General features: G+C 45.5%; 1 protein-coding gene across 1 annotated transcript in view; it reads left to right on the plus strand.

Moving 5' to 3' along the window:
- Abca4 (ATP-binding cassette, sub-family A (ABC1), member 4) overlaps positions 1 to 25979 on the plus strand; it is a 126605-nt gene that overhangs the window by 51845 nt on the left and 48781 nt on the right. Inside the window, exons 12-19 of the mRNA XM_005385003.2 lie at positions 8001 to 8206; positions 8522 to 8698; positions 10566 to 10788; positions 14633 to 14854; positions 17229 to 17433; positions 20880 to 20945; positions 23972 to 24061; positions 25750 to 25924. Coding sequence (XP_005385060.1) covers positions 8001 to 8206; positions 8522 to 8698; positions 10566 to 10788; positions 14633 to 14854; positions 17229 to 17433; positions 20880 to 20945; positions 23972 to 24061; positions 25750 to 25924 — 1364 coding nt within the window. The remainder of the gene's footprint in view (positions 1 to 8000; positions 8207 to 8521; positions 8699 to 10565; positions 10789 to 14632; positions 14855 to 17228; positions 17434 to 20879; positions 20946 to 23971; positions 24062 to 25749; positions 25925 to 25979) is intronic.

Consider the following 25979-nt stretch of genomic DNA (forward strand, 5'->3'; position numbering starts at 1 on the left):
GTACTCCTACTTCTTGGACTCTGGGAGAAAAACCAAAAAAAAAAAAAAAAAAAAAAAGAACGGGTCTCTTCTGCCTTAAAATGACTAGGTTAGAGTAGGATCCCAAACAAATTTGAGTTTATTCCATCATTCATGCATTTGCTCATATTGGACTAGATCCATCTGAATAAATACTATTAATTCCTCACTCCCCAGAAGCTCATATTCTCCCAGGAGAGGTAAGCATGTCATTAAAGAATGACACAGTAGTGCTATCTCAAAGTTCCACTAATTCCATCTGATGAAGCAGAAACACATTGTACAAATCCAAATTCAAAACATCACAAACCCTCTAAGTACTAGCAGTTCTTCCTCCAGATTATCTCTGAGATCCTTTCTCCTTTTCCCTCTCCATACAGGGTCTGTATTCACAGAGGCCTCTACCTTGTCTCCTGGCCCCTGGGCTCTTACTACTTCTGTTCAGCTCCCACAAAGCCTCCAGAAAAACCTTTCTAAAGCCATTGCGTGGGGCCGGGATGTAGTTCAGTGATACGGCAATAAGCCAGCATGCGCAAGACCCTGTATTTGATCCTCAGTACCGCAAAAAGTTAAAACCCAAGCGTGCCACTGCACATGATCTACAGCTCCTTGTTGACTCCTTGGTGCTGTAAAGATAACGTTCTCCCCAGTCTAGCCCCTTACAGCTCTTGCATACTATGAGGTGGTCCTAAGCCTCCCACCTTGAACAGCCAAGCCTTTTCCTCATTGCCCCATTCAATTGCTTGATCAACATCCACATCTATGCTTCAGGACTCAGACCCTGCATCCCAGGCCTTCTATATACTTTCTATCCTCTCTACTGGATCCCTTGATAGTTACTTATTCATACACTTCCCCAATTGCATTGACCTGAACCCCTCAAGGGCTGAAAACTGATTGATTGATTGATTTTCCAGCTTACCTGATTGGCACTGCAGTGGCATAAAGTAGATACTTATAGATGGAAAATTAAAACTGAAAATAACATTTGTGCTAGGCCTTAAAGATGAAATCTACAAGCTAAATACAGCAGAAAGACAATTTCAGGCAGAAGGAGAACATAAGCAAAGTGCAGAGGCGTGAGCCTGCAGGACCTGTTCAAGTGAGGCAGGCTCTGGGCAGAGGTGTGGTCATAGTGTCTGGGGAGGAGCAGTAGCATCTACAGTCAGCCAGCAGAGCTTCAGAAAGCTTCACCTTTCAGCTAGTGAGACACCCTCTCTAGCACCTATCTACAGGTTGTGTGCCTAGGGACATCACTATTCCACTGCCTAAAACAATGAGAAGGAAAAGTAAAACTTCAGTTCAGACAGTGTTCACCGGTGTGGCAGAAGTGGGTGTTTGTGACTAGAATGTGGTCAGATTAGTCTGCGCCCAGCCCTGCTGATTGTCAGATATCATGATATAGTGGCCTCCATCCCCTGCAGTTGTTGGGACGATTGAACAAAAAAACTCTGAGAGTTAAAATGCCCTGCAGCATCAGGGACGATGCTTTCCTTCGCACCCAGCTGGATAGCAAGTGTGACCTTGTGATGGCTTTGCTCCGTTATGTGGCTTTGGGCTCCAACTTGGCCTTTTGGTTTTATCACTGTATCTAATTTATTTATCTTCAGAGCAGACTTTTTTTAATCACTGCACATTTCCTGTTCCTTTCTTTTCCAGTTGTGGTGCATTCCCTCACTCTCTTCAGATAAACGTTTCAGAGGTACAAATGCAGCGCCCAGTGTGCATGTAAAACTTGTTGTAGCATCTTTGGCCTCTAACTCGCTGTCCCAACTAACCCAAATAGCCTAAGCTATTTTGTCCAGTGGCTTTTTCCATATATTGGTAAATAAATCCTGACTGTTGCAGCCCTAGATCTGCCAGGAAATTCCCTCTGGGAAGTTTGCCCACATCCACTGGCATTTTTCAAAAGAAGCCCCAGGTGTCTACATAAATGCCAGCAGAACCACTGGAGGCCTCCACAGGCATTCAGGGCATTTTTGTTCCCTGCCCAAGCCTAGAAGTAAAAGATGTGAGAAGCAAGATTAGAGACCAACACCTCTAAGGGTACAGTGCCTTCCTTATTTCCAAAGGCCTCACCCTAATGTGTGTGAGGTGTAAAAGTCAAAGTATAGTTGCTTAGGCCACAGCCTCAGCGCACTGTTCCAACGCCCTTTGATTATCAGTTCCAAGAGAGAGACTTTCTTCCTTTCCCTGCCTCTGCTGAGTGTCACTCCCCACCTACTAGATAATTTCGTGGACCTATTACTTAACGGGCTTGAACTGAAGTGGTCACAGCTGCAGAAGGCAGCCTGCTGCTCCTGATGCTTCTCCTCCAAGGTGGCGTTTGATTTCGTTGTGTCAACAAATGACTGCATTCTCCAGACGTCCCGAGCACAGCTGCCTACAGTGGAAAGAACACTAACCTCTTCCTTCCACCAGGTTGAACTCTGCTTCCCGGTGAGTGCCCGCAAAACAGCCCAGAAGGAAATGTGAACTTACGGTGTCGATCTGTGCAGTGGCCCTGTCACCTAGCTGCTGCTATAGCACTTGGGAACTGAAGGATCTATTACTTAGCGGGTTTGAATTGAAGTGGTCACAGCTGAAGAAGGCAGCCTGCTGCTTCTCCTCCAAGGTGGAGGCCAAGATTTTAACTTCAGAGATCAAATGAAGCACCAATAGGGAATGAGGTCAGTAGTTGTGAGGCAAGTGGCCTCCCTGTGAGAATGAAAGATCACATCATGAACCATACCTCAGAGGATGACCAAGGGGCTGCTGAATCCTATCCAAACCAGCTTCTGTAGTTGCTCCGCCTTGACCTCAAGGAAATTTGGTGAGGGTGACATTCTCAATTAGCTTTATAACATCTTCCTCTTGGCAGAGTTGTCAGATTTTCACCTAACAGCCAATGAGCAGTGGGTTAGGACCCACCACCCCTCCGCTCCCACTGCCCAGCTGGGATACTGGCTTTGGCTTCTGCCCATGGCATTGTTCTAACCAGATGTTTTGCTGTGGATCAGCTTAGGATAGCTTATGTTCCCAGACAGATTATGTAAAGAAAATAACTGCTTTCCTCCCTGGATGAACAGCTGTCATGAATGAAAAGTAACCTGGCAGAGGCCTAAAAGTCAATTCACTCTGTTGAGATTCAAGATATTTTTTTAAAAACAGTAATAAAAGCAGCGTTTGTTATATCCTCATTACTCACAAGACAGTTGAGTACACTGTAGTGGTTAAAAACGGACCCTACCCCGCAGAAATTTACCTCCTGTCTCATAAGTAAACTTGGCGCAATCATGGTTATGAACCTTGCAAGGCTCTTGGGACAATAGAGCGCTTGGACCAGTCTGAGGCACAGAATAAGCCTTCAGTGAGCACCAACTTTCTTTTTCTTTCTTCTAGTCAATGCTCTACTACCTAGTCACAATTCCACCCAGCGTCAACCTTTTATTTTTACAGTGGGGCACTTGTGATGCTCTTCATAAACACTACCGCTAACCCTCTGGACAGACCTCTGAAGTTGGCCCATCTCAACTTTATGGCGAGGGAAGCAGGAGGTACAGTCAGAAAATGGCAAAAGAGGAAAGGCACCCACATCAGCCTGACTCTCAGGCACTGCCACACCACTCTTCAAGCTGAGGAAGATGAAAATGGGCAGGTGTCCCAGGAGAGAAATGTGCTCCAGAATCACACTGAGTGCTTGAGAACCTTCTAAGTTTTTCATTTTCTGGACGGTATCAGGGTATCTATGAAGTGGAACATATCAGGAAGTATAACTATGAGTCAGCTGCCTGATAAACCAGCCAGGATGGAGCCTACGTCATCGAGGGAGTTGAGACTGTCACGGAAAACATCAGCAGCTTGTTGCGGTATAGATTTCCCACCACAGTATTAGAGTTCAAAGAGAAGAGGCTAGATGCTTTGAAAGTCACATTATCAAATATTAAGTTTTTTATTTCACTAGTTATACTCACATTATCATAGCAGAAATTCACTTTACAAATTTCTGCTAGTTTATCATGGGACTCTGGGTGCACAGAATCATGTTCAAAGCTAGAATAGTACAATTATACTTGTTGCACCAATCAGAACTTCTTGACTTAAATGAATTCAATTCAGCAACCACCTGTTGAGTCCCTATCATAAGATAATACTATTCCAGAGACCACATGAGAAAGGGATAGCCCTGATATCAAGGAAGTACCTCTAGAGCTGTGCTGACTAATACAGCACCACTTCTGGCTATTTAAACTTCAGTTAATTAAAATTAATAATTCTGTGCCTCAGATGCATTAGGCATATTTCAAATGCTCAAGGGCCATGTGTGGTTACTGGTTACCATATTGGACAGGACAGATACAGAACAATTCTACCATCCTAGAAAGTTCTGACTGGACAGCTTCTTGTTCAGGAATGTTACGTCCTGACTTATGTCTGGGCTGTGGCTTACTCCCAAAGGACTGAGGGCATCAGCATCCCCTGCGGCATCGGAACTGAGGACAAGGATGCAGATTCTGCTTCTGACCTACGTTGCTCTTGGGCAAGGTCCTTTGCTCCTCTGGCCCAGTTTGTTCACCAGCAAAGCAAGGATACCCAACCATACTTAAGTGAGACTCATGCCTGTCCCGGTGCCTTGTGAAGCCGAGGGAACTGGCAGAATGTTCTGTGTGTGTCAAATTATGAAGCAGGTAGAATTTCAGTTCCCAAGATGTTTTCATTTTAGAAATTTAATTTGAGACTGACTCTAATTGCACATTCTTTATCTGCAGTTCTTTTAAAAATTGAGACATAATATTTGTACATTTTTATGAGATACATTATGATAATTGAAATCATGTACATAATGTAATAATCAAATCAGGATACTAAGCATTCCAGTTCTTTAGCCATTAATCATTTTTATATGTTGGGAACGTCACACTTTTCTTCTTAGTCATTTTGAAATATATCGTATTGTTTTAACCAATAGTTATCCTACTGTGCAAAAAAAAGAGAAAAAGAACCAGTAGTAGCTCCTCCGCTCTACCTGGTGTACCTTACTGATCTTCTTTCCATTCCCCCTTCCCCCAGCCTTCCCAGGCTCTAGCGACCACGGTTCCATTTGATTACTCTATAAGATCGATCTACTACTTTCCATAAATGAGTGAGATGTGTGTTTGTCCTCCTGTGTCCAGCTTATTTCACTTAACTATATGTGCAGTCCTAAACTTAACCAACTGATAAAATGAGACTGAGCTCTTCTTACTCCTCTTTGCAGACGGTGAGGTCTGCCCACAGCCCGCACAGGAGTGTTTTGTTCATGTGCTCTAGCAGTTGTGTTCTGAAGCCTCCTCGCCCAAGCAGCCGTCACAGCCCCATCCCTCACAGCAGAGTCCATAGCGTTAACACTGCTGAGCACCCCTGGACACTGGCCTGTGGGGAGTCTGTGTGCGAGACCGCCCACAAACGCACAGAACTATAACCATCGCATTACTTCTTTTGAGAAGAAATGTACATTTATCAAGAACTTTGGCGTGTGCTGTACTGAAGCCCTTCATTTCATTTGAGGAGTGGCCAGTGTTAGGCTGGACAATGAATAAATGCCTGATTTCAAGAAAACTAGTACCAGAAAAAAAAAAAAAAAGCAAAACAAAAAAAGCCTTCATTTCTTTTAGCTCCGTGGAGTGTAACTACACTTATTGGTATTTCTTTCATGGCATTTTAAAATTATTACCTTCTTAAGTCTCAGCCACGTTCTCTGGGTACCCATCTAGGGGATACCTGCGCTCTTGCTGCCCACATCAGCTGGAAAGCAGTTTCTTTTGCTTTCTTTTTATCTAAGATACCAGGAGTATTACATGGGAACTGCTCCCAGGCTCTTTCATTCAGGAGACCCAAGGAGGCTGGCTTTGCAACACCTTGGTGTTCAAATACAGCCCCTCCGTAATAAGAAGCTTCTGCATCAAGCTCTGGTGCCCTGCGGCAGGACTAGGGAGTGAGTGGTTCTCAGCGAGCGAGTTGGGTTTCCTGCTTCGTGATAGTACACCCAGAGCTTGGTTTTCTGGCCAGGTCTTTGCATCTGTCCACGTTTGTCGTTTCTTCATTTCTCCTGGTAACAGTTGTGAAATCCAATGAACTGGAGTTTGACACCTTTCCTACCGCCTTGGATAAGTTGCTCAGCCCCACAGAGCCTAAGTTTCCTGGGCTACAAAGCAAGGAAACACTAACTGCTCTCTGCTTACTGTAACAAGACCCAGTGAGCACATGGAAGGCCCTGCCAGCTGCAGGATACCGGTGGGGACTGGACTCTTCTTCCTGCAGCTCCCAACCCACCATAAGGAGCTCAGCCAGAGCTGCAAAGTGCAGAGAGAATTCAAGGTCTGCCAGTTTCTCTCTGATTGCCGCAAGCAGACCTCCTACGGGACTTCAGTCTCCTCTCCAGTTAAAGGAGCATCCAGCTAATTCCCAAGGAGTTGTCTGGTTCCTTGGAGCCTGCGTTACCTCAACAGCCTTCAGACCTAGTCTTACCGCTTTCTTCCTTGCCCCCAACCAGTGGCTCCTTATGGTTATCTGGGTTTGTCCAGATCTCCTAGTTTTAACACCAAAAGCCTTGTGTCCTGGGAACCCCTCGGTTGATTGGTCACACGACAGAATCCAGTAGGGCAAGTGACCTGGTCCCCACCACTCACCCCTGTTTAATTCTTTGTGCCTTGCAACTGACTCCCTGGGAAGCTTTTAATAAAATGCTACACTGTGGCCCTGCTCTGGAGGCTTTGATGTAACTGTTGGGTGGAGCCTGGTATAGGCGTCTTTTTAAGCTTCCCAGTAGTCTGAAGCACAGCTGAGGAGGGGAAGCCCTGCTGCAGTCACATTGTTCCCAAGACACCCTGCTTGCTGTTCCTGGTGACTTAACAGTCCCATTCCTTTGTCTCATCTTCCTCCCACTTAGGAGTCTCTTCCTCCAGGCAGTCTTCCAGGATTCCTCCCTTAGACTAAATCATTCCCAGGTTTCCCTGAGTCTGCTGAGATTGCTTCCATCTGAACTGCTCGTCCCACACTGTGATTGCTGGTTCACGCCAACTCTCTCCTTCATTAAGCTTGAGTTTCCTTCAGGGAGAGACATTATCTTTTTTCCTTGTGTTGCTGGAGCCAGGCAGGCTCTGGCACACTGTGCACTCTCAGTAAGTATTCGGGGAGCAAATTAATCAAGACAAGGCCATCTGACCTCTTAGGAGTTACATTTTAAGAAAGAAGCCTGGACTCAAATATCCCTGGTATATACAGGAACAATCAGTAGAGGAAAAACTGAAATGCCAGTACAATATAAAGGCTTTAACAAGCAGGCTACTTCATCTGTAAATTAAAAGAGAGTCTTCGTTTTGTGCTTTTGTGGGTAATTATTTTTCCTTTTCTAGGAGAAAAAAGAGACTTACTAAGAAAATTTCTCCTCCTCTGCTGGCGTTTCTTATCATAAACTTGTCACTGGAAATAATTTCTCAGATGGAATTATTTTGGCTCCGTGTTTTTCTTTCTTCTTCCCTGTCCTTCCCTCTGCGGGCCATCTTGTGTGTTTGGAGAGAACGGGAAAGGTTTAGTGCTAGGAATGTTTCTCTCTCTCTCCTTAACCCTCTTTTATCGTCAGGCTTTTCTGATCTTCAAAGCAGGCTGTGTCCACTGTGACCCCACCCCCTCGCCTCTCTGTGTGGGGAGTGAGAGCTGTGAGCGTTTTTGTCATTATGAGGACTTGTATATTTGGACAGCCTTGGACAGCTGGGCAGTGCAGTGCCCTCTAACTCGGCAGGGAAAAGCTCAAGTCAGCATTTCCAAGTCCCCTGCACTCCCACACCTAGATGCATTGAGAAATTAGCACCAGATTCCAGAGTTATGCAAACATGAGATTTCTAAGTCTCCTTGCATTTGGCCCATCCCCTGGGACAGCATCTTATCCTCTGCCTTTTTGCACACCGTGGAATCTCTGTGGTTGGTGTTTGTCAGCCTCTCTCCACCCTTGTGATTGTCTGCAGTGCCTGGTCCTGGATAAGTTTGAAAGCTATGATGATGAAATTCAGCTCACTCAACGAGCCTTGTCTCTGCTGGAGGAAAACAGGTTCTGGGCTGGTGTGGTGTTCCCTGACATGTATCCCTGGACCAGCTCCCTACCACCGCACGTAAAGTACAAGATCCGGATGGACATAGATGTGGTGGAGAAAACCAATAAAATCAAGGACAGGTGATGTTTCAGGCAACGCTTGCTGGGTTTTCTGAACTCCATGAAATTACATTTGGTATTAAGTAAAGGATTGTAAAATTAAGCTAAATAAGAGGAAATAAGATATTTTATGCAGCTCAAAGTAGAGCCCTTAAATAAGAGCAAATAGGGTTACAATATGGCTCATAGTCTTCTAGAAATTAGAGCTGCATGGGTAGGAAACTTTAGGGGAAAGATTTAAAAAGAACATATTCCAAGTCACCTTGAGTTTGTCACTTGGGTGAGCTGCCTATTCCTATTCACAGTCTTTATCCCACTTCCTCTGTGTCTCCTTAGGTACTGGGATTCTGGTCCCAGGGCAGACCCCGTGGAAGATCTCCGGTACATCTGGGGAGGCTTTGCCTATCTGCAGGACATGGTTGAGCAGGGAATCACAAGGAGTCAGGCCCGGGTGGAACCTCCGATTGGAATCTATCTCCAGCAGATGCCTTACCCCTGCTTTGTGGATGACTCGTGAGTCCCGGGACCTCACCCTCCTCCTTGACATGCTAGGGGTGCTTGGGGTTGGGCATTCCCAAGGCTTCATTATCTGCAGAAAGAACTCAGTGCCTGGGGCTAGACTGAGGAGAATGGAACTCTGACTGCTCCAGATGGGGACAGGAGAAAGTGAAGAAGGAATTAGTGTTGGAGGTGCAAAAAGGAAGGTGAAAATTAAAGCCCAGGAAGTAAAGTTGGGGGAGGGGAGAAAGGCTTTTTAAATTTCCCACTATGTAACATGTTTGGTATGTGGAAGGTTCTGGTCAGAGTGTTTGCCCAATGATTGCCAAATCAGCAGATTTGGACTCTGCATGGCAAGTAAGTCTGGTTCCTAGGAGCCTCAGAATAATGCAGCTCCTTCTCTAATTAACATTCCCATGATGTATGCTTGATGAAAAGGTGGAGGAATGTGTTGGGTGAGCTTAGACCTTCCTCCTCCACCACCCCCATCCCTGAGTCTGTTCATCCCTTGGCTAGTGGCCTGCTAAGGAAGTAGCCTACTGCTTTGTTGAAAATAGATTTGAGCATTGGTAGAAAGAAGAACAGAGAAGAAAAGGTGCTGGAAAGGCTCGTTCCAGCTGGGGCAGATCGGGTCAGAAACACTCCCAGGACAACAACAGAGACCTGCTGTTGGCTTATGGACTTCACTCCTGGGGCTGAGGGGTAGGGTGGGGGTTGTGGGAAGTTCACCAGAGTGTACCTGTAGGTCTGAAGGGTTCAGGAAGGAGAAAAACATGCCCAGCCTGAAGAAAGGAAGAGTCACATGGCAGTTGGAGAGACTAAAATAAAGCCCAGTATGGACACAGGAAACTTCTCTCAACACTCTAGTCCAATCAGTTCCGCAGCCTCAACTCTGGAAGATTAGAAAGATAACAGTGGGTTTTCTGCACTTGGGGGCGGAGATGTGAAGCAGAGCCCAGGCCCACTCTGGGACCGCAGTGAGAATGGCTGGCAAGGAAGTGGGGGTGCGGCAAGGGTAGGGATTGGGGTCATCTGGTGTGGGAGAGTCCTCTGGTGGCCAACTCCAGAAGTTCCTGACTTATGAGTGCTTCCCTCCCTGCAGTCATTTGGAGTGAAATCACCCCACGCTGGAATTAGGCCCTTCCTGTGACAGCACCCCACAGTTTCCACTAGATAATAAGCCCAAGAGCTTTACAAATGCATCTCACACAGGGAAAATGTGGAAAGCTCACCATAAAGGAATTCCAGTTTGTCAGATGTAACCAGCTTGCTGGAGTGTATATCCAGGGACTGACTCCACCTGTGATGGTTGGTGAGTCAGTGACTATTCGAGCACTGACTTACTGACTGATCATTTGCCTTCCTAAAGTGCCACACTGATTAGTTATCCTGCCTTTCACCCCACATAACTAGAATATAACCTTCCAGAGCAGACAGTACTGGGCTGGTTGACCTGGGGTGGGGGGCGGTCCCAGGTATCAGTCTCATCACCGGTTCCCTTTGTTTGCATCCCACCTCTCAGGCCTCCAGGCCGGTGAGCATGGACCTCTCCGCTCCAATCACATCCTGCAGTCAAGTCTTCAGTCTTTTCCCACATGACCCTACGCTATGTGATGTAGATGGCACGATTTTATGTACACATTTTTCTTATAGAGCATTCATCTGGGCTATTCAGAAAGCCACTATCTTGCTCTAAAGAAAAAGTAGTGCTTCAGGAGAAATGTGAAATATATTAAAATATTCTGGCCCATTGAATGGTCCGTGGAGATTTTAACATTTCCTTTCCCTCCGCCTGAACGTTGTTTTCAATGCACTCATCCAACAATATTGGCTCTGTGTCTACAGGGAATGCTACTATTCTGCTTCTCTCCTCTTGCTTTAGTTTTATGATCATCCTGAACCGCTGTTTCCCTATCTTCATGGTGCTGGCATGGATCTACTCTGTCTCCATGACTGTGAAGGGCATCGTCTTAGAAAAGGAGTTGAGGCTAAAGGAGACCTTGAAAAATCATGGTGTCTCCAATGCAGTGATTTGGTGCACCTGGTTCCTGGACAGCTTCTCGATCATGTCAATGAGCATCTTTCTCCTGACACTATTCATCATGGTAAGCCAAAGGGAGAAGGCCCAGAAATGTTTGAATAGGTTTTTCCCCCACCTTTCCTTCTGTTAATGAACTTTTCCCTGGATTAGTCATCTGGCCACCAAGTGAAGAATGACGTCTAACTTCCCAGCCCTTTCAGCCTAGGTAGAAAGCACTAGAGAGACACAATGTGCCCCGAAGAGCCTCTGTATCATAACATCTTTCCGTCTCCCACTTCCTGCCTAGGGAGCTGCAGCATATTTAGACTTCCCAGGCCCGTTCCATGGCCATCTGGAGATGTTGCTATTAGCAGAGCTCAGCACAGGGTGGTTGTGTGCTCAAAGGGCCCCTCTCTTTCCAAACAGAGAAACGAGGTCAAGACGTGTTTTCTGGGATTACCATTCCAACAACTCACTGGTTGGAATGTGGAGGGCCCTTCCACAGTAGTCATAGGGAAGGGAGCTGGACTGTTTATTAATCATCATCATGGCCAGACCATGCATGGCTTCACCAAGAAACATTCTGCTGCCTGCAAAGTTTCTAAGACTTCTCTGTTTTAAAGAATGGAACTTGGCTGGGGATTTAGCTCAGCGGCACAGCGCCTGCCTGGCAAATGTGAAGTCATGAGTTCAATTCCCAGTACCAGAAAAAAACAACAGAAAAAAACCCAAAAAAATAAAAAAATAAAAACTGACTGGGGATTTAGCTCAGCGGCACAGCACTTGCCTGGCAAGCTCAAGGTTGTGAGTTTGATTCCCAGTACAGGAAAAAAAAAAAAAAAAACATTTTAAAAATTAATAAAAGAAAAGAATGGAATTTGGAGTTCATCAGTGACTAGTAGTTTTTTATAGCCTGACTGCACTGGTCCATCCTCTGCAAACTTGCAACTCCCTTGCAAGCTGGAGTTAGAAATAAAACCTCATTTCACAATACACTGCTCTCCTTCATTTCTAGTTCTTCCACAGTAGATGATCTCTTGTGCTTGTTCACCAATAAGTGCATAAATTTGATCATTTTAATATTTTATTGGACGGAATCTGGTCGAGTTTTTATACTTCAGCGTCTGCAAGCTCCTGAGATAAACTCAGCAGGTTTGTTCTGCTCTTCTTCATCACACTGAGTGCCCCTCTGTAACTGGCAGTATATGCTAGACCGCACCTGGCGCCTACCTGATTCAGAATGTTCCTTCATAAATCCTGTCCAACTAACACACGTCCATTTACACCAGAGCCTGCCCTTTCTCTTCACAGTAAAATGTCTTAGGTCTCAGTTTTGTTTGTTAATATTGCATTGTAATCCAATGTGCTGTGGCCTTTGCCAAAACCTTGTGCAAGAATTTGATCAAAACCAGTGCAGAAATAGAGGTCACTCTGCTCAAATAACTTCACCGCACCCAATAGAGCTTTGCCTTTGCCAAGGGTTTCAGAGCTCCACAGAGACGAGGGGAGCAACTGAACCCCTTGCTATCCACTCGGTCTACTCCTCCTCTGAGGACCTTTTGTGTCTTTAGAATTAAAGGAGTCAATGAGTAAATGAGTAAATCCGACTGAATGGCTGAGAGATTTTGCCTGACTTGTTTCTAGTAAGTGACCATGAGCTCTGCCTTCCTGAAATGGACCAGTAAGACTTCAAAGCTTTCAGGCTGTGAGGTGAAAACGTTCACCAACAGTTTGAAGCACAAAGAGACTTCTCCTTGTGGGAACTAGAATATTGTTTTAGTGAAGACGGAAACAAAGCTTTCCACACAGAAACAGGGCTTTCCTTTGAAGGACTCCCGTCTTTCACTTGCCCCTTCCTCCCCCACTCCACTGTGCAGGAAAGAAGTGGAAGCAGGGACAATGGGAAGGTTCCATTGTTATTCTTTTATTCAGAACAAAAAACAAAAATGGTTATTGGAGAAGCCAGGGTCAGTGAAACTGCTGGCCAAGTAATTTATATCCCTCATTTAAAATGATGAGAAATTATACAGCCCTAAGTTTGCAGGACTTTGCTTTGGGCTGGGATGAGAAAATGATTTCATTCTGCTGAGAACATCAACAGTTTTCTTAAAGTTCTTTCAGCCAAAACTATGTGTTCAGCCATGGACTGGCTTTTCTGGAGTTGCTTATGATTAAGGAAAAACTGTGGGGCCTTCCAGGGTAATATGGACCACTTCTTGAAACATAAAATTAGGAATTCTAAGTCTTAATTTTTACTTTTATTTAGGTTGTCTGAGACTTTGCTTCTAGTTAAGCATAGCTTCCTTCCACCTCTTTTTTTTTTTTTTCTATTTTTTAATCTGTTCTTTCAGTGACCAACAGGGACCATGAAGGAAGAATGTTGGCCATAGAAGATGAGGCACATTTATTCCAGTCAGTTCTCACATGCTAATGATAGATAATTGGTTTTTCTCTTCTCCTGAGAGGAGTTCAGTGCTTTCAAAAACCATTACCACAGGTCAGAACTCAATAGTGAGATGAACCTGTACCTAAAGAAGGAGAAAGAAAAGGAGAGATGGGCAGGAGAATGTGAGCACAGGAGTTCCTTTATTGTGTTATGCAGCCTGGTGTTTGTCTTCCCCCTGACACTGCAACTCACCTATGTTCCACTGGACAGGTGACAGGTGGCACAGTGGTACCGGGCAGGAGTTTCTGGGGCGTGAAAGGCATTCTCAGAATTCCCAGAACCTATATTCAGGTCTTTATGTTCCCGAGAAAAGCATGGAGCCTGGGTGATCTATATGTATCTGGAGATACACTTGAGGGGTTAAACTCCTCATAGGATGGCTATAGTAAAGAATAGTGAAGAAGGTCTAATACCTTTGAACATCTGAGTTTATCCTATAATTTAATAAGGAAGCAGCTCTTCTGGTGAACATTGCCAGTTTAGTCCTGTTTTCTACATGGCCAATGTGAAAGATACTGTGTATACATGCAATCATTTGTATCATATTCATAGATGAGGAGGACAAGTCCACTTCCAAGTGGTTTGCATTTATTATTGACATTTTCACGTTTGTGAGTGGCAGACCTCAGAAACTAGCACAGATGGTCTGGTCACCAGGCTACTCACCAGCATAAGCACTTGCCTGGCAAGTCTAAGGTCATGAATTCGATTCCCAGTATCAAAAAAAAAAAAAAAAAAAAAAAAAAAAAACCAGACCAAGTCCCAGGGGAAGGTTAGAGCTTGCTCTTCTCAGTATCTCCCCTCCCCTTGGCCCCACCTACTCAGAATACCTAGAGTGCTATTGATGCTCTAAGCCCCGACCCAGACCACCCTCCCTTGCCCTGGGCAGGTTTCTCCACACATGTCAGTTTCCACCACAGATTTGCTTACTTAACCCATAATAATTACTATTAAAAGATAAACAGGCACATTAAAAATGTAAGGAGTTTATTTGAGCAGACAATGATTTATGAATCAGATGGGTATAGACCACAAGCAGTTCCACTAAGTAGGGTAAAGAAGCAAGACAAAGACAAAGAAAATATTCGATAGGTTAAACTCTCTAGTCAGAGATTAGTAGGCAATTTCTGAATGTTTAAATTGTTTAGAGGAATTAGGTTTTGGTTTTCTTTGGAACCCAGGACATTGGAGCCAGTTCAACCTAATAGTGTCCCAGTTAATTTTGTAACATTACTAACGATTGGCAGGCAGCCTAGTGTGTTGCCTCTTCCAGGGAAATCAGTACTGGTAAGATTAAAAGAACTCAAGCCATTGAGTGTGTGTTGTGGGAGTTTGGGCACTAACAATAGCCTGGCCAAGAGACTCTGCTAGGACAGATGGCTTCTGGAGGTCTTGGCCTCACTGCGCACAGGTCACCTCTTGAGTGGGACAGGGCTCCAAGGCATGGGAGGGAATTACTAATGCACGATCTCTTTGGTTCCAGCACGGAAGAATCCTACATTACAGCGACCCTTTCATCGTCTTCCTGTTTCTGCTGACTTTTGCCACTGCCACGATCATGCAGTGCTTCCTGCTTAGCACCTTCTTCTCCAAGGCCAGCCTGGCAGCAGCCTGCAGTGGTGTCATCTACTTCACCCTCTACCTGCCACACATTCTGTGCTTTGCCTGGCAGGACCAGATGACAGCCGAGCTGAAGAAAGCTGTGGTGAGGGGCTTTGGGTTACCCCAGCCTATGATATGTCTCCTCTGAAGGGTTCATAGCAGCCCAGTCTGCTCTCTGAAGAAGTCCATGTTGCCTTTTGGCTCAAAAAAAGCATAAGGTTAAAGGGCTCAGGTGAGGCTCAAAGGTACAGGGTCAAAAGTGAGAGCAATCTTCACCCTGAACGAACTCACAACTACTCATCTCTAAACCTGTTTAAGTAATCTGCTCTGGGAGTCACTAAACAAACCAGCTGAGCTGGTGGTCCCCATTGTTTTTCCATGAGAAAAGAGCTGACCAGGCCTCCCCTTTCACTCAGCTTTCCTTCCTCACTGTTTGAGAAGAATCAGAAAGGCAAGAGCCTGCCCCTTTACTGTCTGTCCAGAAAGATGTTTCCATTAATTAAAATTTTTTTCCATTCTAAATAACTGGGATCAGAGAAATTCTACAATTGTCTTTAACCACTTATCCGCTTACCCTGAGTGTCACTCAGGCAGCGAGTTTGTTTAAATACTGATTATCAGGGCCGGAGATTTAGCTCAGTGGCACAGCACCTGTCTAGCAAGCATGAGGTCCTGAGTTTGATTCCTGGTACCAAAAAAAAAGTTCTAGTTACATAAATACTGACTATCCTGAGCATTGCTCAGGCTGGTGTCATTTCAACCAGTTGATTCTTGTTTTGAATAAATTTGATAAAATCATTCTTATATTCCCTGTTATATTATCTTATACAAATTAATGAAAAAGCAATTTTTGGGGGCTGGGGGTTTAGCTCAGCGGCAAAAGCGCCTGCCTGGCAAGCGCGAGGTCGTGAGTTCGGTTCCCGGTACCAGAGAAAAACCAAAAAAAAAAAAAAAAAAGCAATTTTTGGTCATCCTGTATTTAAAGAATTAGACTGCTCTACTAGTAGACAGAACAAGTGTAGAATGAGCCCACAGAACTAGGCTGTCGGGCCAGAAGTCTCCAGAAATTGATGTCGGCTTACCTGAGAGACCTCTTGGCTCAAGATTCCCAAGCTAATATTTTTTCCCACTAAAGTTGTTTTCAAATGGGCATTTCCACCCCTCTCATTAGCCCATCCTAGCCAATCTCAGCCCCAAAGGGTACAGTGTTCCTTGTTCTCCAAAATCTCCCCATGACTGTGCTGTCAAGTTAAAAAAAAAAAAAAAAAAAGACGGCCTCTCTGTTGGCAGAACCTGTTCTCACAACTCAAAACGTATTTGGCTCCAGAGCGGTCAGGGCATCTACCTTTTACTTCTCATGTTAAATAAGAACTTAATTGCTGCTATTTATAACATCCAATTTTCTAAGATGATCACAGTGAGTCATAGTAGAAATCCTTATGACTCAGCCTGCGGGCAGAGCTGGGCTATTTTGGTAATCGCTGGTAGTCCGACAGGTGCTAAGCCAACTTCTTGGGAATGTGGATCCACCAGGAAGCTGTAGGTCTGGCAACTGCATGGGCAAGAGCTGGGCTGAGATTTGTAAAAATGCTTTTTTTGTGATCATATGGCTAGAGAACCCCTTCTTATTTTTTTACAGAACTACACTCTGAATTCTATCTAGGGCTCTCCCAACCACGAAAACCTCTGAGCAGAAGAAATAGGAATAGCAAACCCCTCTGCATGTGCTGTGTGCTCTCTGCCATGTCAGAGGCCACCCACGGGGGCTTGGCTGGGAAACTTCCTCTTCACACTTCCCTCTGCACTCCCCCCGGCCAGGTATCTGGTTCTCTGCACAGAGAACTTAAGAAAATGCTTGTCCCCCGTCTGGAAAGGTGGGCCGTGTGAGCTGAGGTCTCTCTGATCTCTCTGACAGACCTTAGGAGGTCACAGCACCATCCCCTGCCTAGCCCTCACCTGTCCTAGGCAATTGATTTGTGGACCTTTGGCAGGGGGTGGTTCTCACAGAGCAGATCCAGTTAGAATCTTCCTGCTGCCCAGCACCGCTTGATCTTCCAAAAGAGGAGGAAGAAGGGGAAGAGGTAGGACCCTTGGTCCTTCAGTGTTTTATGCAATGTGGCATTTCTTTGTTTTCTTCATTACACTACAGCTCAACTGCGGTGAGCAGGGGCTTCTAAGGCCTGAGCGGCATTCCCAGAATTCTCTTCCAATGGAAAGAATGCCTTAGGGGCTGGGGATTTAGCTCAGCGGCACAGCTCCTGCCTGGCAAGCGCAACGTTGTGAGTTCGATTCCCGGTACCGGAAAAACAAAAAACAAAACAAACAAACAAACAAAAAAAAAACGAAAGAATGCCTTAACTGCTCCTAGTAGCCTTACCATAGGACACCGACTAGGCCTTTTGTAGTCCTCCTCCCTGCCCTGTGGACATCCAATTGCTGTTGTTTCGGGTAAAAGAACCGCCCCCCGCCCCCCACAGAGCCTGCTGTCTCCTGTGGCGTTTGGGTTTGGCACTGAATACCTGGTCCGCTTTGAAGAACAAGGCCTGGGGCTGCAGTGGAGCAACATCGGGAGCAGCCCCATGGAAGGGGATGACTTCAGCTTCCTGCTGTCCATGCAGATGATGCTCCTTGATGCAGCTCTGTACGGCTTGTTTGCTTGGTACCTGGACCAGGTGTTTCCAGGTAAGCATCTCCCTCCCCAAAGTAAAGGTTACTGGCTTCTTCAGGTCCCCAGACCTACCCCATTCATCTAATTAAATTTCATCCTTTCTAATCTCTTTGAATTCGGGCTTTCAGAATAAATGTTGAAATTTAAACCTAGAGGTCAACAATCCACCAGCAAATCCTCTTGGTTGTGCCGTAGAAATTGATCTAGAATCTGATCCTGTGTCCCCACCCCTCCCACCTCCTACCGTACTTCCTTCTGGTCTGCTGCTTACATTGTGTTCAGATAGAACTTTGCAGAATCCACCTCAGATCGTATCACTCTCTCTGTCCGGAGAGGCTTTCCCTCCAGGGGTTTCTCCTCTTATTGAGAGTAAAACCCAGTGTCCCAATCCTGCTGTAGCAGATGTTTCATTACCTGGTCTCCGGTGATTTTCCTCATCCGTCCTTCCCTTCTCCCTAGTCCTTTCTGCTCCAGCCCTATCAGCCTCCCTAGTGAAAGTTCAACATGGTGCACACACTTCTCACTGCCAGGAGCGTGTTTCTCCCCATAGCACCCCTACAATCTGCAGGCTTGCTTATTTGCTTTGTTTAGGTCTCTGTTCAAATGTTGTTTTATCATAGAGATCTTTTGTTTTCACTTGTTTTGTTTTGTTTTGTTTTGTTTTGTTTTGTTTTGTTTTGAGACAGAGTCTCACTATGTAGGTCAGGCTGGCCTTGAAACACACTGTGTAGTCCAGGCTGGCCTCAAACTCATGGCAATCCTCCTGCCTCAGCCTCCTGAGTGCTGCAATTGCAGGCATATGCCACCACACCCAGCTACCACAAGGATCTTTCCAGGCTGAAGATATCTAGACATCTATCACTATATAAACAAAATCTCTGCAGTGCCCCCATCCCCTTTCCCTACTTTTTTTGATAAGCATCATCACCTGACATGTGCTACCTTTATATGTGTGTATTTACTGACTCTCTACCATTGTTACAACAAGCCCACAAAGCAGGCACATAGTCCAGTAGATAGTCCTGCTGCCCAAAATAGTGCCTGATATTTGGTGGACCCTGAATAATACCTACTCTGCAGTGTGGAAAATTAGCTCCTGAATCAAAGGTAGCTGTTCATACAGTTCTCTACTTACTTTGTAGAAAATCAGATTTTCCTTCAAATTGGCATTTTCTAGGGCTAGAGACACAGCATCTTTACTTGAGTGTCTCCATGGCAACCAGGAACCTCCTTTTGCTATGGCAAGTGGACCTGGCTCTTGATGCTGTGGCCAAAAGCAAGCAGAGAAGAGTGAGGCTGGGCCTGGTCCTTAGAGGGACAAACTGCCCTCTCTCAGGAGTAAGTAGGCTGCGGCTTTGAAGAGGAAGAAGTAGCCAGGCTCTGTGCCCAGGCTTGGGTTCAGATCCTAGCAGCACGAGTGCATTGCTTTCCAAGAACTGCTCTTTAAAGTACCACACACGGGGTGGCTTACATAGTAGAAATTTATATCTCACGGTCGTGAAGGCCAGGAATCCAAAATCAAGGTATTGGCATAGCCAGGCTCCCTCTAAAACCTGCTGGGCCAGGATTCTTCCTTGCCTTGTTCTAGCTTCTGGAGATCTTTCAGTAATCTAGGTCTCTGTTTGGCTCGTAGATGCATCGCTCTGATCCTGCATCTTCCAACAGCGTTTTCACTGTGTCTGTCTTTCCTGGCCGTATTCCTATGAGAACAGCAGTCATATTGGAACACAGGCACACCCTACTCTGCATTACCTCATTTAGGTTGAACATATCTGCAATGACTATTTCCAAACAAGGCCACACTCTGAGATACCTGTCTTTTTCTCCTGACACTGCCCTGACACCAACTGTATATGTATTTCCAACACCAACCAACTCTCTGACACCATCCAGAATTTGTGCAGTTGCCACAAATTCGATGCCATAAGATTCGCTCAGTTCAGAAGCCGGCTGCAAATGTGCTGCCAGGATTCTGCCTCCAATTGCAGCTGACTGGGAGCGATGCGAGGGGTCACGCAGAGCTTACCGTCCCTTGGCCCAACACCAAAGTATGTCCACCAACACAGAAGCTCCCCAACTCCTGTTCGAGGAAAACCCAATCTCTAGTCCCCTTTCTTCCTCCAGAGTTTGATGGTTGAAGTTAAAATTTCTTTTTTTCCACGTTTGGTGCTTCTGCTGACCAGCTCCCTTCATGACGCTATCTTGAGGCCCCACCTGGAATCACTCATTAGCAAGAATTTAGATATGGTGGAGAATGGGGCCCATTATGAGTAACAGAAGGATAGAAAACTGGAATCCCAGCACAGAGATTAGGGACTAAAAGACCAAGTATATTTTGTATAAAACCACTGACCCCAAAATGTTTTTTTGGAAAGGGACATAATTCAACACACGACAGTGACCCAAGCAAGACACTTGAAATTCATCAGCCTGTTTTTTGCATCTCCCTGTGCCACTGGAAAGAGATTTAGTAAAAATTAGTTGAAATACAATTAGAATTGCACACAATTCAAGGACTTTGTTTAGCCAAACTAAAGTTTTCATTTCTTTTGGTCAACAACTACTTACTGAGCTGTACCTATGTGTGAGGCCCAGCAGGGCCAGGTCCTGGGAATCAAGGGGTGAAAAAGATAGAGCCAGGTCTGCCCTATGGAACTTTCAGTCCAGTGGTGGCAAAAGTCAACATATGACAAATATTTAAAAATGAAAACAGTGTTTTACGTGTGTGTGTGTGTGTGTGTGTGTGTGTGTGTGTTGGGGATCAAACCCACAGCCTTGAACGTGCTACACTCCCAAAGTGAAAACCGTGTTTCTACAAAACCAACATTTTGTAGGGAGGAATAGGTGGCAAAGAAAATTGAACTCAAAATTTGGAGTTCTTTTTCTTAAAACCCAGCTGGATCCATAAGAATGAGGGTTTAAGGGAAATGATAGTAGAACCAGGTTGCCTGTGTTAGAATTCCTACATTTCTATTTAAGTCCCTGTGACCTGGAGGTAGAGGGCTTTATCTCAGCGTGCCTCAGGTTCCACATCCTCAACATTAATATTGCTACCATCTCCCAAGATTGTCTTGAGGATTAAATTATTTAACTCATTGAGAGTGCTTACAGCAAGGCCTGACAAAAGCACCCAAAATGCTAGTTATTATCACCGTTGCTATCTGGTGACTTCTGGAAAAGGACATGGTTTAATTCCTTGGAAAATTAGCATTAACCAAGATCATCAGTCTTAGCATTGCTGGAAACAACACCCCTCCCAAAAACTGACCTTTTGAATTAAAGCATGTTAAAAGATAGTCTTTCTGACAGCCATTCTGTGGGTAAGTAATAGCTTGTGAACTACAAATATATGTAGTGTAATTTGGATTCAGATAAATTCTAGATCTTATAGAACTGTGGTGCAGTGGGGTAGGGAGATTATTTTGGCTCTTTTCTCTTTATTTGCCTTTCTTTTTTTCAGGGGACTATGGAACCCCACTTCCCTGGTACTTCCTTCTGCAAGAGTCTTACTGGCTTGGCGGAGAAGGTGAGTTATTTAAAATTTTAAAACCTTGAGGTTTGAAACTAGCTCCCTGGGCTCTGTGTGGGCTGTCAAGGTGGCACTTTATGTCAAGGGCATCTTTTTGGATAAGCCAGCTGCTCCAACCGCACCACCAAATGCCACGCAGCATCAGAGCCTCTGGCACCCCAGCCTTCAATCACTGGGCCAGGGTGAATGGCCAAGAATCAACAAATAGCTTGTCCCCGTGGAGTAGACGCCCTGTTAAAAGAAGGCCATAGCATTTGAGGTTCAAACAACTTTTCTAATTTTTCAGTTTAAAGCAGAAACCAGAGACTCATGAAGGAAGATTTGTATTCCTCCCCTGCAACCTCTCTCTCCTGCCTTTGATTCCTCTCTGCTTTTTCAACTATAAATTAACTTCTCCCAAGATGAAGACTTTCTTATCTTCTAATCTTCTTTCTTTCCTTTTATTCTTCTGTCTTGCAGCTACATCACTCTAATCCTGCATCTTCTGATGGCATTTCTCTGTGTCTGTCTTTACCTGGCCATCTTCCTCTAAGAACGCCAGTTGCACAGGAATTTGGCACACCCTACTCCACTGTGACCAGAAAGGAGATTAAAAGGGCATTTGCCCATGATGTCCCTTAGATAGAATTTACCTTTCCTCCTAAGCAAAACAGGAGGCCTAGGGGCTGGGGATATAGCTTAGTGGCACAAGTGCCTGCCTGGCAAGTACAAGGTCCTGAGTTTGATTCCTGGTACCGGAAAAAAAAAAAAAAAAAAGAAGGCCTAGGGAGAGTAAAAGTGGGAAAAGTACAGACTCTTTTTTTCAAGCTGGCCTTGAGCTCACTTTGTAGCCCAGGCTGGTCTTGAACTTGCAACGATCCTCCTGCCTCAGCCTCCCGAGTGCTGAGATTACAGGCATGTGCCACCACACCTGGCAAAGCACAGACTCTTGTGAGTTCTTGGAAAGCAGAAAAATTCTAGAGCTGTCACTACAGTCTCTCCTACACCTGGGAAGGTCTGGAAGCAAAGGAAATATTTTCCAATCTAGACTGCATATCTACCTACACTTTACTTTGAGTTATTGGACTTAGGCCAAGATTTCTCCCGTAAGCACTGAGATAGATCCATGTTTTCTCCAGGGGCTTAGTCTAGGGACTTTAAAAGGTTTGGGTAGGTTTTCTGTTTTGTTTTGTCTTGTCTTTTTGTCACTTCTTTCTTTCTTCCCCCTCCTCCTCCTTCTCTTCCTTTTCCTCCTAATGGTGGAAACCACACCGCTTCTAATAGCCCACTATTTTTTCTTGGTTTTGTACATCTTGTCTGTCTATTAAGGTTTACATTTCCACTATAATGAAGCAATAATCCCGTCATAAGTGGGAATTTTCAACTCAGAAATGTGTTGCTGGAATACTTTTAATGTCAGAATTTGTGGGCTTTTTTCCCTTCTCTACAATCCCAAGAGATACTCCGCTTTTAAACGCCTTAGAACAAATGTGCTCCTTCAAGAGTAAATCATAGCTGGGCATGGTGGCACTTGGGAGGCTGAGGCAGGAGGATCACCATAAGTTCAAGGCCAGCCTGAGCTATATAGTGAGTTCAAGTCCATCTTGAACTACATAGCAGGACCCTGCCTCAAAAAATAAATGAATAAATAAATAAATAATATATTTTGCTGGCAGAAGCCAAATATTTTTAACCTGTCTCATAGGCTAGACTGAATAAGATCCCTAATACTGTCTAAATCAGAAGACAGCTGAGTTTTTCCATCTAATCCCTTCTTTTCACAGATGAAGAAATGGAGGCTAAGACATATCAGTATGTTTCACAAACTCCTACGGTTTACTGGGGGCAAAATCTGGAGCTTGAATACATTCCCTGACAAGGAATTTGCTCGGTGACTGTTTAGAAGGCTACTTCCCCTTGCTATTTTATTAGACCTGCATGCAGTATGGTATTAGTAGAGTGGCCACAGGAGTTGTGGGGAATGGATTGAAAAATTCCACAGGAAACAGAGATGGAAGGACTGGGGGTAGCATGACCCTAACCACCAGGCAGCGGCCTGCACCGTACTAGATCCAGGAAATCCACAGAGGGTGGTGCCACAGAGGCCCTGGTCTGCTGCTACATTTAGAAAACACACTGCTCGCGCATGTGCACTGGGGTCCGCAGCCTGAGGAGCTTGGTGGTGATGGCTTCCTCCTGCCTCTGCTTCCTCTCTGGCTGGCTGGCTGGCTTTTCTGCCTATCTTCCCCTTCCAGGATATCTTGATGTCCTTTTAGACCAAATGCCAAATGTACCAAAAAAAAAAAAGTTCAGGAGTTCCGTGCAGACATCTCCGACACTTCACAATTGCCCAGGCCTATGCCTCCACCACGCTCTACCCTGCTCTGGATCTCAAGACACCTGAACATCCAGATACGGGGGTTCCCATGGGACCCATTTCTAAAGCTCTGACGAGCTGCCTGCCCATCATATCACCTCGGATGGACTTTCACTCAAGGTTCACCGTGATTTGGATATGTTTCAGGTTAGGTCAGAATGCAAAAAACTGGTGGTGAGCGAAAGAAAATGAACCCATTCCAAATCCAATCTTGTGCTTGTTTTTTAATCACGATTTCTGACACTGTGGGCCTGTTCTGGCACATTAAGGGGATCACGCTAGCGCTAAGGGTGTTGCTCAGTGATATGGTGCTTGTTTAGCATGTGGGAGGCACCGGGTTTCACCCTAGCACCACAAATAAACAAAAAACAAAATAATTCCACAGGATGGGGCAAAATTCCCTGCTTCCAAAATGCCGGTTACAAATCTGGGCTTGGGGAACATTGCACAATCAGCAGTGCCGCCCGGCAGCAGGTCAGAGGCTGGAGGACATGGTGGTGGTGGGGGGGCTCGTCTCATGGGAATGCTGGCGTGGCCTTCTGAACAAGCTGTCGTCCCCTGGTGGTGGGAAACTCATTTGCTTCCCCCACTTCTCTCCTCCTTTCTGGCCTTGACTAATTCCCTCAGCTCTCACTGAGAGAGTAACATGGGCTTCTGGTTGGTGCAGGGTGTTCAACTAGAGAAGAAAGAGCATTGGAAAGGACTGAACCCATAACAGAGGAAATGGAGGATCCAGACCACCCAGGAGGAATAAATGGTAACCCCCCGCCCCCCAAAAAGAACAGAACAGAAGCAAGGAAAACACTCTGAACCCTACAAAGGGCCAAAACAAAACACCGCATTACGGGTGAAATGAAGCCCAGGAAACTGACTCCCTCCGTTGACTAGTGTTAAAGTTAGGGCCCAGCTGCACGTGTGGGGGATGAGTGGTCTGGCCCAGACATTAACGCATACTTCCTAGAGAAAGCAAAGCCCAAGTATGTAGTGTGTTTGTGCCCTTGTTAGGCAAATCCCAAGTGAGTTGCACGAATGTGCTGACTTCCGAGGATTTAGCAAGAACAATGACTTGGGTCACTGGGACTTAAAGCGGATATGAGTTATAAGGAAAGACAAAAATAAATGCTTCTGTGTGCAAGGGGAAGGAGAGTTGAGAGGAGCTGCCTGCACTTCACTCGTGGTCACAAATGTAGAAGTCCATTCATTCAAACCATCAAAGCCTTTCCTGACAGTGGAAGTTACCTAATCGTTCTTGGACTAATGGACCAGATTCACCAGCCTGCTGTCTCTAGCTTTTGCTGCTCTTTGTTGAACAAGTGCTGTATTTCGTCCACAGGTTTTCATTGCCAAGTATATGCATTTCCCTGTGGATGGGTTTAGAGCGGCCCAGGGTCTCTGGCTTTGCCTGATGTTCCATGAGAGGGTCCAGCCTCCACACACTCGCCAGACCCAATTTCACAAAGCTGAAGCCAGAGACCTGCAGCTCCTCACAGAGGTGGATCGCAGGCAACAATGCTTCTGGAAGACCTCCTTCCAGAATGGTAGTGCAAGGCTGAAATCGGGGGTCTGGGGAAGCTAGTTCCATCTCACCCATAGGCAAGGCCAGGAGGCACTCACAGAAGCAATAGAATTTAAAATTTTTTATTTTGTTTTCAAGGAAGCAGATGTTTAGAACTATAGTACTGACAGAAACTGCGCTATATGAGAGGAACTGAAGAAGGGAGATGCTGGGCGTCAGGGCGAAGCAGAGAGTGCACCGAGGGTCTGCACTGGGGAGAACAGAAAGGGGAGTTGGAGTCTGAGGAATGGTGGTGAGGAAGAGCAGACTGTCCCGGAGTTCTGAGGAGCAAGAAGTCAGCCGTAATCAAAATGACTCAAAGACAGCAGCCTGGATTGCCTAAGAGAATGGGGCTCTAGGAATGGGCTTGGAGAGCCCGGAGAGAAATGTTGTGTTAGGGAGAATGTGAGGAGCCCGAGTTGCCACCAGAGATCCATGCGGAGTTCTGTAGACTATTGGAAAAGGGACTTGGGATCAAAGATGGTGCTTAGGGCCGACTCTGTGTGTCGATAGTGAAAGCTCTGTGATGAGCATGGGCTCTGAGTTCCAGTCCCAGCACTGCTACTTATGAGCCATGGGAGCTTGGTAGGACACGATGTCTGCCTATCTTAAGTGTCCTCACCTATAGAAATGAGCCTAGTAAGTACCAGCCCATAGGGCTGTTGTGTGAAATGAGGTAATTCTTGGAAAGCACTTGAAACTGAACTGGGTACATAGTAATTGCTAAATAAACACTCACTACCATTATAACCACTGTTATTCCGGTCTTTCTAACAAAGGTCAAAGCTGAAGCCATAGGAGCAGGTGAAATTACAGGCAAATGACAGTGGTCAGAAAAGCACTACATTAATGCATTATATTTATATCATGTTTGGTTTTTATCCTCTAAGACTCCTTCTTTGAACGTGAGCTTCCAGGGTTGGTTCCTGGGGTATGTGTGAAGAATCTGGTAAAGATTTTTGAGAGCTCTGGCCGGCCAGCTGTGGACTGTCTTAACATTACCTTCTACGAGAACCAGATCACCGCATTCCTTGGTCACAATGGAGCAGGGAAAACCACCACCTTGTGAGTCTTCTGGCAAAAGAGGCTGTGGAGGGCCACGCCACCCTGTCATTCCCCG

The sequence above is a fragment of the Chinchilla lanigera genome, unplaced genomic scaffold, assembly GCF_000276665.1.
Source record: "Chinchilla lanigera isolate Chin_1 unplaced genomic scaffold, ChiLan1.0 scaffold00022, whole genome shotgun sequence".
In the NCBI taxonomy this organism is placed as follows: Eukaryota; Metazoa; Chordata; class Mammalia; order Rodentia; family Chinchillidae; genus Chinchilla; species Chinchilla lanigera.